Raw genomic sequence first — 14,601 nt, 5'->3', positions numbered from 1 at the left:
ATAAGGGAGTTCTGGATAAGGGAGGTTCAACCTGTAACAATGAATTCTTAAGCAAGGAACCCATGAAGCAAATATATTACAGCGGTCCTTTGGATGAGGTGTTAAACCAAGGCTGGCTTTGGTTGGATGTTAAAAGTGCTGTAAACGGGGAGACAGACGGGCTGGTAATCTGGAGTAGTGTGATCGGATAGGCTGAAGTACCATCTGCTTCCAAACTTACCCAATTGTCTTTCTCTCACAGGCAAATACATCGAACCACAGGAACATGTGATGACCATGTGGAAATGCCAAAGCCACAAATACTTCAGTCGCTCCCAGAAACGGAAGCCAAACTCCGGTTAGTCCACCTCGTTCTACCAGAAGATTTATGAAGCAAAGATCCATACAGCCCAAGTCCAACCAAGATTTGTATATCGCCAACCCCGCTTCCCCCCCACCATGTCCGTGGCACATTCCAGGACCAGCTATGAGGCCCCACAGTACGACCTGACGGATCAAACCTTCCCCGCAAACAGTGGACAACCATCAAACCGCCTCAGAGCCGGTCACGGTCGATTGTGAGTGGCTCAGCCAGTCATGTGATGGTCACCAAGACTCAATAAAACCCCAGCCAGTTGCGCCTAAGTCATCCACGATGAGGTATTCAGTTATGAGCCTAGTGGATGGACTGGTAATGGGAAGATTAAAGCATCCCCCATCATGCGACTGCGGAGCTCCTAATCAGACCCTGGAGCACATCATTGGAGCACTACCCTCGGAGGGAATTCGCAGGCAGCCTCCAGGATATCCACGCTGTTACACCGGAGGCTTTGGCCGAGATATCCGACTTGGATATTGACGTTTGATTTGCTTTGCTACGACCACACGAAAGAAGAAGAAGAAGAATATATGAGGCAAGGTCTTGTTGCCTGTTTGGCCGCACCTCTCTCGCCTCTTGGCCACCAATCTCGCTCCGTCACAATCCTCAATGTATTTATTGATACGGTGTCCGTTGTTATTTGAGATTTCCTCCCGTGGGTATCCTAAGATGCAGCTAAGTCTGCCTTACATGATCTTCTCGCACCCTCGCTGTGTGGAAACTGAGACTCTGAGATGTGACAGTTGACAAAGCAAAATGAGAAATCGTCTCGTAGTAATTTACAAGGGGTAATTTTGACAGTAAACCGTGTAAACCAAATATGGTGACAACAGGAAGTGGGGTTTGTGGACAGGAAGTGCAGACTCCACACCAGATGTGTAATATATATATTTTTTATTATTCATTCCTGGGATGTGGGCATCGCTGGCAAGGCTGGCATTTATTGCCCATCCCTAATTGCCCCTTGAGAAGGTGGTGGTGAGCCGCCTTCTTGAACCGCTGCAGTCCGTGTGGTGAAGGTGCTCCCACAGTGCTGTTAGGGAGGGAGTTCCAGGATTGTGACCCAGCGACGATGAAGGAACGGCCGATATATTTCCAAGTCGGGATGGTGTGTGACTGGGAGGGGAACGTGTTCCCATGCGCCTGCTGCCCTTGTCCTTCTAGGGGGTAGAGGTGGCGGGTTTGGGAGGTGCTGCCCAAGAAGCCTTGGCGAGTTGCTGCAGTGCATCTTGTCAATGGTGCACACTGCAGCCAGGGGGCGCCGGTGGTGGAGGGAGTGAGTGTTGAAAGTGGTGCGTAGCGTGCCGATCAAACGGGCTGCTTTGTGGTGGTGAGCTTCCATTTCAGAGGGGGCAGTTAAGAGTCAACCACATTGCTGTGGGTCTGGAGTCACATACCGGCCAGACCGGGTAAGGGCGGCAGATTTACTTCCCTGAAGGACATTAGTGAACCGTGATGGGTTTTTTACGACAATCCGGTAAGTTTCATGGTCACCATTACTGAGGCTAGCTTTGTTAAAATTTCCAGATTTATTTAATTAATTAATTAACTGAATTTAAATTCCCCAGCTGCCATGGTGGGATTTGAACTCGTGTCTCTGGATCATTAGTCCAGGGTCTGGATTACTAGTCCTGTAACATAACCACTACGGTACGGTACCGTACCTCTCTATATAAATACCATGCATGCATTGTAATCAAGGTCAATAGATGATGAATCTTATTAGTTTGAAAGGAGATAATTGACAATTATTACAAATGCACTGTCCCGTGTTCTTCTGGCTTATACAGATTAGGAAGGACACAGGTTTGATGGGTGCTCCGCCATGAAAGGAGTGGAGGTGGAGGAAAAACTGGAGGGAATTCCAGAGCTTAGGCACTAGTCAGCTGAAGGCACGGCCGCCAATGACCGCGGGAAGGAAATCAGGGATGTGCAAGAGGACCAGAATTGGAGGAGTGCAGAGATCTCAAGGGGGTTTCGCAGCTCATGAAATGCCTTTTGGAAGTGCAGGGAAACGCGGCAGCCAACTTGCTGTGCAAGCTGCAATGGGTCAGCTTTGCTTTTGCAAGGCCTGCTACTTCGTCACTCCCGTCACACCAGCGGCAGGTCGGGGCCATAAAAGGAGCGGAGGTGCGGCGGCCTGGGAGAAGCGTGGAGGCCAGTTCAAGGAGCAGCGAAGAGTGCCGTCACCAAGATCCAGCTCGCTGATTGGAGCGTGGGCAGGTACAGCAGGAGCGAAGGAGCGGGGCGAGATTGTAGACGGACGTGATCGGGGCCCAGGAGAGGCGAGAGGTCGGGGCCCAGAAGAGGCGAGGGCCCAGGGGCAGCACGGCCCAGCCCCACACTGTGCGATATGTGGGCGCACTTGATCCGTGCAGCAGAGCAGGTCTCCAGTCATCCTGGTTAACCCTTGCCACTGGACCAAGACCTAGCTCTGTCAAGCCCGTGTGGTGGCTGGTGTGCAACGGCCACCCCACGTTAAAAAAATCCACCCACAGGCATCTTCCACCCTTCAGGATGTAGTTCGGGACCTGGAATATCATTGAAACACCTGTGAACTCATCCTTTTTTGGCGTGGAAGCAAGTCATCCTCGATACGAGGGACCGCCTATGATGATGAGGTACTTGTGTACTCCCGTGTTCCATACCTCGGGAGTCTATTATCAGCAAGGGCAGACATCGACAGCGAGGTTCAACACCGCCTCCAGTGCGCCAGCGCAGCCTTCGGTCGCCTGAGGAAGAGAGTGTTCGAAGACCAGGCCCTCAAAGCTGCCACCAAGCTCATGGTCTACAGTGCAGTAGTAATACCCGCCCTCCTGTATGGCTCAGAAACGTGGACCATGTACAGTAGACACCTCAAGTCGCTGGAGAAATACCACCAACGATGTCTCCGAAGGTTCCTGCAAATCCCCTAGGAGGAGAGACGCACCAACGTCAGTGTCCTCGACCAGGCCAACATCCCCAGCATTGAAGCACTGACCACACTCGACCAGCTCCGTTGGGCGGGCCACATTGTCTGCATGCCCGACACGAGACTCCCAAAGCAAGCGCTCTACTCGGAACTCCTTCAGGGCAAACGAGCCAAAGGTGGGCAGCGGAAATGTTTCAAGGACACCCTCAAAGCCTCCTTGATAAAATGCAACATCCCCATCGACACCTGGGAATCCTGCAGAGAGCAAAATTCACCAGAACACCTCCCCCCCCCCCCACCACGCCTATGTTTGGGCTCATTCGAAAGGAAATTTAATTTGGGACTATCTACTAAAAAGTTTGGAACTCTAAAGTGCTTATGGAAGAAACCACGAACTTTAATGGAATTATGAACTTTTACAAGACAAATTCAAGCCTGTGGGCGGACCTCGGGAACAAAGGAAGCCCACTTGATTATTGGAACTGTCTGGGTGTCAGGACTGAGGTAACCTGTCTGGAAGAATGAGTATTTGGAAATCTTCCTCCACAAGAGACATTACCATCACAGTATCACCCAGAGATAGCTCCCCATCAACATGGGTCTGGACAAACCATTTCAGCATATACATCACAAAGAGGCCCAACCCAGCCTGTATGCGAAAGACTAACCACAAAAGGACATTGCAATTAGCAAACTCATTTTTCCATCAGGAAACGGTTTTCCGAAGATCAACCCACCCAAGGCATATCAACTTTAATGAGCCCGACAAAATATTACACAGAAGAACCAAGCCCGGCAAAATTATTCGAAGGATTGTGAACAGATTGGGCGGCAAGGTTAGAACACTGAAACCGTATAACTGGCCAATGTTTTCAACAGAGAGAGAGGAGAGGAGCGAGAGGAGAGAGAAGTGGGGGAGAGAGGTGGTCGCTACTACCTCATCAAGACAAGGAGAGAAACCAACATGACAAGTTGTAAAACTAACTTCTCCAGCCTCGAAGTCTTGAAGTCCTGAAGGAAGGAAGAACATCACCATCGACCATTAACTATTAAAAGGATTGGTAAGGATAAGTCCCTGACTGCCCTGGAGTCTAACCTCGCTAGAATTAGGTATTGGGAGGTGTAATTTTACTGCAACCCCCCTGTGAATGTGTAGTGTATGGTACTTTATTAGAGTGATTGTAAGTTTGTCCACGTATTTTATTACTCGCGTAATAAGCCTGTATTACCCTGCCTGTAATAAAACCAAAGTTCTTTGCATCAAACCAGCGTCCCCTGCACTTTTGTCACACCCCCCAAATAAATTCAGAGTACAGAACCTAAGGGAGGGGGAGCGATTCGAAACTGTTCAAGTTGGTCAGAAGGGGAACCTGACTCCCTCATAGAGACCACACAAACACACCCCAACACCCCCCCCACCCCCCCATTTACAATCCCTGGCCCAAGACCGCACAACGTGGAGGAAGTGCATCCGGGAGGGCGCTGAGCAACTCGAGTCTCGTCGCCGAGAGCGTGCAGAAATCAAGCGCAGGCAGCGGAAGGAGCGTGCGGCAAACCAGTCCCACCCACCCTTTCCCTCAACCACTGTCTGTCCCACCTGTGACAGGGACTGTAATTCCCGTATTGGACTGTTCAGTCACCTGAGAACTCACTTTTAGAGTGGAAGCAAGTCTTCCTCGATTCCGAGGGACTGCCTATGATGCTGATGTACTGACGGAAACGTACTGTGGGCAAAACAACCCAGGGAAGGCACTTACCGGAGCAGTGAAAGTAACCAGGTTTTGTGCTCTCGTTTTCGAATATCTCAGAAACAAGATAAAACATGAATTCTTCCAGTTTAACTTTACAATCGAAAATGAGGTATTCTGTGTCGCTGGAATCCTCCAGTCAGCACGGACAGCTAGACATGCAATCAGGTGACTCAGAGTCCGCCATCAAAGGTGGTGAATACAAGGCCATTGTTGGCACTGCGGGGGGTGATCATCGTTTCCAATAATGCTACTTCAAAGGATATATTTGCAAGGGCTGTGGAACAATGGAACACCTCCAATGTATGTGCAGCCGAGCTGCAAACCCTGCTAATCCTGCGAACCACCATGTTGCAGAGGAGGACAGATCCACGGTGGATCACGACGAACCAGAGCCTCAGACCGAGGAGGCACAGGTCTATGGGGTGCACACATTTACCACACAATGTCCCCCGATAACGCTGAAGGTTGAACTAAGTGGACTCCCGGTGTCCATGGAGCTGGACACGGGCGCAAGCCAGTCCATAATGAGCAAAAAGACTTTCAATAAATTGTGGTGCAGCAAGGCCTCAAGGCCAGTCCTGACTCCCATTCGTACTAAACTGAGAACGTATACAAAGGAACTGATTCCTGTAATCAGCAGTGCTACCGTAAAGGTCTCCTGCGATGGAGCAGTGCTCGAGTTAGCACTCTGGGTGGTACCGGGCGATGGCCCCACGCTGAGATCTGTAATAAAGACTATGGTCACACTTACTTTGAGCTTTCAGTATCGAGTTTGACTCTTTATTCAAGGCTTAACACATAGAATCATAGAAGGTGGCCGTTTGGCCCATCATGTCCATGCTGGTATCACAGTGACAATCACAGTGACGGGCTGAGATGAACTCAAGTAAAGAAAGAAAGGCTTGCATTTACATAGCGTCGTTCATGACCAGCGGACGTCCCAAAGCGCTTTGCAGCCAATGAAACATTTTTTTTTGAGTGTAGTCACTGTTGCAATGTGGGAAACGTGACAGCCGATTTCCGCACAGCAAGCTCCCACAAACAGCAATGTGATAATGACCAGATAATCTGTTTTAGTGATGTTGATTGAGGGATAAATATTGGCCCTAGGATACTGGGGATAACTCCCCTGCTCTTCTAAGTAATAGTGGCCTCGGGATCTTTTACATCCACCTGAGAGAGCAGATGGGGCCTCGGTTTAAGGTCTCATCCGAAAGACGGCACCTCCGACAGTGCGGCACTCCCTCAGTACTGCCTCTCCGACAGTGCGGCGCTCCCTCAGTACTGCACCTCCGACAGTGCGGCGCTCCCTCAGTACTGCCCCTCCGACAGTGCGGCACTCCCTCAGTACTGCCCCTCCGACAGTGCGGCACTCCCTCAGCAGTGCCCCTCCGAAAGTGCGGCACTCCCTCAGTACTGCCCCTCTAACAGTGCGGCGCTCCCTCAGTACTGCCCCTCCGACAGTGCGGCGCTCCCTCAGTACTGCCCCTCCGACAGTGCGGCGCTCCCTCAGTACTGCCCCTCCGACAGTGCGGCGTTCCCTCAGTACTGCCCCTCTAACAGTGCGGCACTCCCTCAGCAGTGTCCCTCCGACAGTGCGGCGCTCCCTCAATACTGCCCCTCCGACAGGGCGGCGCTCCCTCAGTACTGCCCCTCCGACAGTGCGGCGCTCCCTCAGTACTGCCCCTCCGACAGTGCAGTGCTCCCTCAGTACTGCCCCTCTGACAGTGCGGCACTCCCTCAGTAGTGCCCCTCCGACAGTGCGGCGCTCCCTCAGCAGTGCCCCTCCGAAAGTGCGGCGCTTCCTCAGCAGTGTCCCTCCGACAGTGCGGCGCTCCCTCAATACTGCCCCTCCGACAGTGCGGCGCTCCCTCAGTACTGCCCCTCCGACAGTGCGGTGCTCCCTCAGTACTGCCCCTCCGACAGTGCGGTGCTCCCTCAGTACTGCCCCTCTGACAGTGCGGCACTCCCTCAGTACTGCACTGTGGAGTGTCGGCCTGAATCTTTGTGCTCAAGTCCCTGGAGTGGGACCTGAACCCTCAACCTTCTGACTCAGAGGCGACGGAGAGAGACACGGCTGGAACTCAGTGGGGAAGGACGGGGATGGAGAGGAATGAGTTTTTATATTTTGTAATGTATTATAGATGCTACATTTTTTGATTGATCTATGTTTGTGAATTCTGCCATCGTCAGGAAAGGATGAGTTCGAGAGGCACCTGTTCAAACTTGGAAGGATATTCTTAATAATAAAGCTAATTTAATCTTTTGGTTAAATGAATCGATGTTGCAGAGATATTTGGTAAGTCAGGAAAGATTTAAGCAACAGCAACTTGTATTTATATTGAGCCTTTACTGTAGTTAAACAACGCCTCGATTTCAAAATTCTCATCCTTGTTTTCAAATCGCTTCATGGCCCTCGCCCCTCCCTATCTCTGTAATCTCCTCCAGCCCCACAACCCCCTGAGATATCTGCGCTCCTCTAATTCTGCCCTCCTGAGCATCCCAGATTATAATCGTTCCACCATCGGTGGCCATGCCTTCTGTTGCCTGGACCCCAAGCTCTGGAACTCCCTCCCTAAACCTCTCCACCTCTCTACCTCTCTTTCCTCCTTTAAGACGCTCCTTAAAACCGACCTCTTTGACCAAGCTTTTGGTCACCTGTGCTAATTTCTACTTATGTGGCTCGGAGTCAAATTTGTTTTATCTGATAATACTCCTGTGAAACAGCTTGGGACGTTTCACTATGCTAAAGGTGTTATATAGTGTGGAAATGTATTTTTATCTAAGCTGATACCATACGGTATTTGTGTGCCCTTTGCAATATATATATAACAAAATGGAGTCCTGGCCCTTCCAGAACTTTCTGCATTTTAGCAGTCAGCTTGCATAAACAGCTAAACCTGGTTTTGAGATGGCTGATGGCCATCAGACAGCTAGGAGACAAGTCATGCTGAGACAAGTACCCCACCCTTTCCTATGTACTCCATTCCACTAGCCACTATCTCTTGTAGACACCTCATCCTTTTGATGTAAACGATAAACTGACCAGGAAATTGAACAATCCTGACACAATACAAGACAGGTGATAGCCCATTACCTATGACTCATGGAGTAATGCCGGCTGGCCCAACTGATAACCCTGACAAAAGGAAATATCTGGAAACCATGTCAGGACCAGGATATAGTAATTAACTCTTTATCTGTATTCACTGACTGTGAGACAGAGCAATACACAGGGAGAGGCCATAATTTGGGTTTTACTGTATAAATATCTTGTGAAACTGTACCATTTCGGAGGTGTTCACTTAGCCCTTGACTGAGTGTAACCTGCCCCTTGCTAGCAAGCGAATTAAAAAGAAACTTCTGCCGGAGCTGTAAGTGTCGGAGTCATTCTTTTCGGAGGTCGAGATTTCGACAGTTACTTCTTGGAGGTTCCACCGAGATGCATACTCTCTGTCCTGTGAGTAAAATGGATACAGGCATAGTGCCTCTCCAGTGAAAGGCTTCAGTGGCCAAACAAGGTGAGCCTTTTGCTCACAAGAGGTTTCTTCACTGTTGAATCGCATATGTAATCTGTTGTCCACAGGGGAGGTACTGCAACCTACGAGACTTGACATTTAAAAGCTAAAGGTATTTTTTATAACCATTTCTTTCTCAGCTCGCCAGCAGAAGAGAACAGGTTCTGGAAAAGAATCTCGAAACAGCCCGGGGAAGGTTTCAGTAGGTAAGGGAGCGCTAGTCGATCGAAAAAGGTTCCTGAAGGTTCTTATATGATAAGATTTTTATTGTTTTAAAGGAAAAGCGCTAATCGATCGAAGGTTCTTATGTGATAAGATTTTTATTGTTTTTAATTCGGAAGGGGTTCTTATGTGATAAGAGTAGAGAAAAAAAAAAGAAAGCGCAATCGATCAAAGGTTCTTATGTGATAAGAGTTTGGGTATGGAACCATAAGTTTTATCAGTTTTTTTATTAGGATAAGTTAAGGACTCGGTCTGTAGTGGCGTACATCGCAGACTGAGAATTTGTTTAGATAAGGTGTAAGGTTATGATTTGTATACTCACGGGAATATTGTTTGTTGTCCTTGTTATACTGTTGTGTGCAATAGCTTTGTGAGAGATTGCCATTAGAGAAACGGGAAGAGTCACTAGGGAAAATTGTGATTCGGAAAAAAAAAACAAGGATTGATTAAGAGAAGAAACAGTAACTGATTGATCAACTACGGTTGGTTCGTGCCAACATATCTCACACACCCAGACTGAGCCCGAATTAAGAGCCTTTTCAGGCCACGTAACGGCCAGGAGAGGTGGGCGTAGAGAACTCGGTTGGCCGAAAGGATTGTGAGATCAGAAACTGGAAAATCTTAATCATCCAGAATGGGTGCCGGAGCAAGTTAAAACACCACAAAAGGCACACCAGCTTATGTCATGCTCCAGAATTGTGGTCAGTCTTCAATTGACCAAAGAAACAAAAACGGTAAAGTGGACTAAGGGTGAAAACAGGCCATTTCCACCCGATGGTTCATTTAATTTAGAGAGAACAACATGTCTAGAGGAGTGTCTTATAAACAGAGATCCAGGTAGAAGAGGAAAAAAAAAGGAAAGTAATAGAAAAGGCCTGGGTTCTGATTCTTCAAGCCCATGTAAAATTAACAGAGGAAGTAAATCAAATGTAAAATTAAAAAAAAGAGAACCTGAAAGTGACTTATGGATTCAAAAAAAAAATAAAGCTAGCAAAAAAAAAGCTTTATTGAATGGAGAGAGACTTTTGTGAATGTCTTGTCTTTGAATGAGAGTGCTTCTGTGTTTTTTCCTTGTGTCTGGAAACCTGTTTGGAAAGGTTGTGGAGCTGCCTGTTTGTTTTAGCTCCACCCACTTTTTCAAACAAAGTGAAGTTTTTTAACCCTTCATAGTGTTGTCCTGTATGTGGGAAGTTTAAGACATTTTAAGTTAGAAGCGCAGGTGTGGATTTATTCGGATGAGAAGTTACGGAGCTAGGAAATGCACAAAGGATAGGTTTGTTGAGACATGGTCCCGGTGGTTAAAAGTTGTAATGCCTTGGGAAGTTGTAATGCCTTTTTTTAAAAAAAAGCCTTTGTGGGTCTCTCGAGGTGCAGGCTGGGGGAGTACACTCTCATTGTCCTTGGTGTAAAATCTTGGTACAAAAGCTTCTAGCTCAGTAAGAGGATTTTTTTTAGATAAAGAGTGGCAGTACAATATTTGAATTGGGATTTTGAGATATTTCAGGTGATCTCCTTGATCAACATTTTGGGTGTATTGGAAAAATCTTGGGTTTGGAAGCCTTTTAATAAGATTAGAAAACAAGTACTTTACATTCTGTGATCTGGGAATCACTATAAGCATAAATGAGAAGTCCGTGTAACACACCGATTCTTCTGGTTCAGAAGCCCAATAGTGACAAATGGAGGTTTGTCAATGACCTACGAGCTGTGAATGAATCTACTATATTCTCACAATGCTTAAAGAAGGATTTGGAATGAAGTATCCCGGAATGCTTTCCAGAGTCTTAAGCAGCCCCTCACTTCAGCACCAGCCTTGGGATTACCAGATTACACTAAGCTATTCAACTTATTTGTGCATCACAAAATCGGGTTTTGCACAATCTGTTTTGACTCAGTTACATGGGGACAGGCAGCGACCGGTAGCATATTTCAGTACCCAACTAGACCCAGTGGCACGCGGACTACCAGGATGTCTTCCTTCGTTGGCAGCAGCTTATTATGCTATGCAACAGGCTCAGACAATAACTCTAAATCATCAGACCTTTTTGTGTATCCCACACTCTGTCGAGATTTTACTTACTAAATGTGCCACCTAACACCTAACCTCTGCAAGAACCACTAAATATGAAGTCGAACTATTATCAAATCCAAACCTTATCAAAAGATGCACTACCTTAAATCCAGCCACTCTACTCCCCACGGAAGAAGACGGCGAACCCTATTCATGAGAAATGGTAACCGAATTAGTGACTAAACCACGTATCAATCTAACAGATGTACCAATGTGTAACCCTGATCTAGTGTACTATGTTGACGGATCAGCCCTACGAAATGATAGGGGCCAACCTAGAGCGGCTTATGCAATTGTAACTCAGTTTAATGTTGTCGAAACAGCCTCTCTTCCAGACTCCTTTTCAGCCCAACAAGCCGAATTGTTTGCGTTAACTCGAGCCTGTATTCTGGCTGAAGGACACACAGTTAATATCTACACTGACTCCAGGTATGCTTTTGGGGTATCACATGACTATGGACAAATTTGGAAGATTCGCGGGTACCTGACTTCTTCAGGAACCCCTATCAAAAATGCACAACAAGTGGAAAATCTTCTGCGAGCCATTCAATGCCCCTTGAAACTTGCCATTATCAAATGCCAAGCACATACAGGCCAGTTGAATGAGGTGGCACTTGGGAACGCCAGAGCTGATAATGCAGCTAAGTCAGCAGCTCTGTCAAAAGGGGGGATGCAGGTGTCATTGTTCCCACTAAGGAAAAATAATTGCTCAGACCCGCCACCCACTATTAATGACGTGCTGACCTTTCAGACACAGGCCAGTACGGAAGAGGTGGTGACCTGGACAAAGGATCAATGTTATAAAAATCCAGAAGGAATATGGGTTCATCACGACGGCCGCGTGGTGGCCCCTAGATCCTTACTTCCATGGATTGCCCGATGTGTTCATACATTCACACATGCAGGCAAAGGGGGATTGGCAGATGTATTTTGGCAACTTGGTACGCACGAGGTATTTCGGCAATTGCAAAACAAATCTGTGAAAATTGTGTTACCTGACAGACAATGAATCCGGGTAAGACGGAAAAAGTAGATTCTGCCTCCCACCTAAATCCAATCGGGCCTTTTGGTACATTTACAAATGGATTTTATTGAATTACCTACGTGTATGGGATTCAAGTATGTATTAGTTATTGTAGATGTGTTCTCTAGATGGATTGAAGCCTTTCCATGTAAAAAGGCCGATGCCACTACTGTTGCTAAATGTTTGTTAAAGGAAATCGTACCGCGCTTCGGAATCCCTGCTAAGCTTTTTAGCGATAACGGATCACATTTCACGGGAACTGTTATAAGAGAAATGTGTAAAACTTTGCAGATTAATCAACGTTTTCATTGCAGTTATCATCCACAATCAGCTGGACTTGTTGAAAGATATAATGGAATGCTTAAAAATAAGCTGGCAAAACTATGCAATGACACTGGACTGAAATGGACAGAACTGTTGCCCTTAGCTTTGATGGTAATGCGATCTACAACCAACAGAACAACAGGCCTGTCACCGCATGAGATAGTTATGGGACGTCCCCAACGACTACCTTTTACAGCACCATTTACTGCAAAACAGATGGACATCCACAAAATGGAGGAAAATATGTTGAATAATTGCATTGCACTAACCAAATGTATTTCCAGCTTTCGTTCACAGGTAAAGGAAGTTCAAGTCAAGCCAGCGGAAGGGAAGTGTCATAACCTGGAGCCCGGGGAATTCGTTTGCATCAAAATCTTTAAAAGAAAAAGCAGTCTACAGCCAAGATTCGAAGGACCATACCAGGTCTTGCTGGCGACTAATACTGCAATCAAGGTAAAGGAAAGACCAACATGGATCCATGCGTCCCATTGCAAAAGGGCACCCGACCAGGAGGAAGGGAAGAAGGAACCAGAGGAACAGAAAAAGGAAGACTGAATAAGGAACTGTATGGACTATGGGGACTGATGGTGCTGGGCTTGACAGGGTTTTACTTCGCATTATTGATTATACCGGCGTACAGACACGCCACCGAAGGGAATTGCACGTAAACGTATTTATGGCACTGAGTCGTAGGTATGCTCACGAAAGAAACTTGTCGAGTTGTTGGATATGTTCCCATGTACCTGTCCACTCCGAAGGGGGTATTCCCCTGAGATCTGTCCCCTTTAACGAATCAGAAATGGTAGAATGGTTGACAGTGCAAAATAGGACAAACCTAACTAAGGGGCCAGAAACGAAGGAGCAAACAGAATGGAGGTCGGCAGGGTATAAACTTACAGCCTTCCAGGGATGGTACCAGCCCAATTATGATAATAACCATCAGCCTTCCTTCCTAAGCATTACTCCCAGAATAGAAAATCCCGAAGGTATAATATGCCTAGTGAGTAATGAGACTAAAGGACCAGAAATGGGACGCAGCAAGTGTTCCCAAATGACTAAATGGCAAGCCACAACTAATCCCACTGATGGGAGAATGATAGCAACCGTTGGCTGGACAATGGTCCATAACAAAGCCCCAGGTAAAGGGTGGGAAGGTGAGACCACTCGAGTAGGGATAGTGCGAAAGGACCAGGAGCTGACGTCCTATAATTGCACCTACTTTATTTGTGGCCATAAAGCCTACCCATGGTTACCAGCCAACTGGACAGGGTCCTGTTACTTAGGATATGTGGTACCCCTTATCAGATCAGTAAAGACTCTAAGGGAGGCCTATGGAAGTCACAGATTTAAACGGGATTTGACATGGCTAAATGGAATATTCAAGGTAATGGTGCCACCCTATGGAATAGTATCAGCCGAATGGCAGTTACAGGAACTGGCTAACTTAGTCGAATCAGTAGCCAACACAACTTCCCAAGCCTTTGAAGGGGTGAATGACGAAATGGTAGCTATTCGAACAGTGGCTCTCCAAAATCGTATGGCCTTAGATTATCTCCTAGCCAAGGAGGGAGGGACATGCGCATTAATAGGTGGAGAATGCTGTACGTATATCCCAGATAAATCAGAAGAAATCGGCAGTCTAGCTGAATGCATTAGGAAAAAGGTAATAGAGTATAAACAGACAGTTGGCTAGGACGGTATCACCTTGTGGTGTTGGGATCCCTAGGAAGATCTGTGGTATAGGGTTTGATCATATTCCTGCTGATAGTCTTCGCCCTATATCTATTATTTGTCTTGGTTAAGTGTTGCTGTGCCAGAGTGCGAAAAACCATATTACCTACCGAGACCACGGCTAGAGTTATGGTAGCAACAACTACTGAAGGCTCTTGTGTGGAAATGGAAATGGAGAGACTGTACAAGATAAGAATGGATTAAGTTGTCCTTGTGAAGGACAAAATGGGGGAATGTGGAAATGTATTTTTATCTAAGCTGATACCATACGGTATTTGTGTGCCCTTTGCAATATATATATAACAAAATGGAGTCCTGGTCCTTCCAGAACTTTCTGCATTTTAGCAGTCAGCTTGCATAAACAGCTAAACCTGGTTTGAGATGGCTGATGGCCATCAGACAGCTAGGAGACAAGTCATGCTGAGACAAGTACCCCACTCTTTCCTATGTACTCCATTCCACCAGCCACTATCTCTTGTAGAGACCTCATCCTTTTGATGTAAACGATAAACTGACCAGGAAATTGAACAATCCTGACACAATACAAGACAGGTGATAGCCCATTACCTTTGACTCATGGAATAATGCCGGCTGGCCAACTGATAACCCTGACAAAAGGAAATATCTGGATACCATGTCAGGACCAGGATATAGTAATTAACTCTTTATCTGTATTCACTGACTGTGAGAC

General features: G+C 47.0%; 1 protein-coding gene across 1 annotated transcript in view; it reads left to right on the top strand.

Annotated features, from left to right (window-relative positions):
- Positions 1-14,035, top strand: part of LOC139232831 (G-protein coupled receptor 83-like) — a 38,541-nt gene extending 24,506 nt beyond the window's left edge. Inside the window, exons 5-7 of the mRNA XM_070863324.1 lie at positions 242-337; positions 2,369-2,581; positions 13,983-14,035. Of these exons, the coding sequence (XP_070719425.1) occupies positions 242-337; positions 2,369-2,581; positions 13,983-14,035 (362 nt within the window). The remainder of the gene's footprint in view (positions 1-241; positions 338-2,368; positions 2,582-13,982) is intronic.
- Positions 14,036-14,601: the final 566 nt, after the last annotated feature.

This window comes from Pristiophorus japonicus, chromosome 20 (genome assembly GCF_044704955.1).
Source record: "Pristiophorus japonicus isolate sPriJap1 chromosome 20, sPriJap1.hap1, whole genome shotgun sequence".
Taxonomy (NCBI): domain Eukaryota; kingdom Metazoa; phylum Chordata; class Chondrichthyes; family Pristiophoridae; genus Pristiophorus; species Pristiophorus japonicus.
Note: the sequence above shows the minus strand (reverse complement) of the source record. Positions and strands in the feature narration are given on the sequence as shown.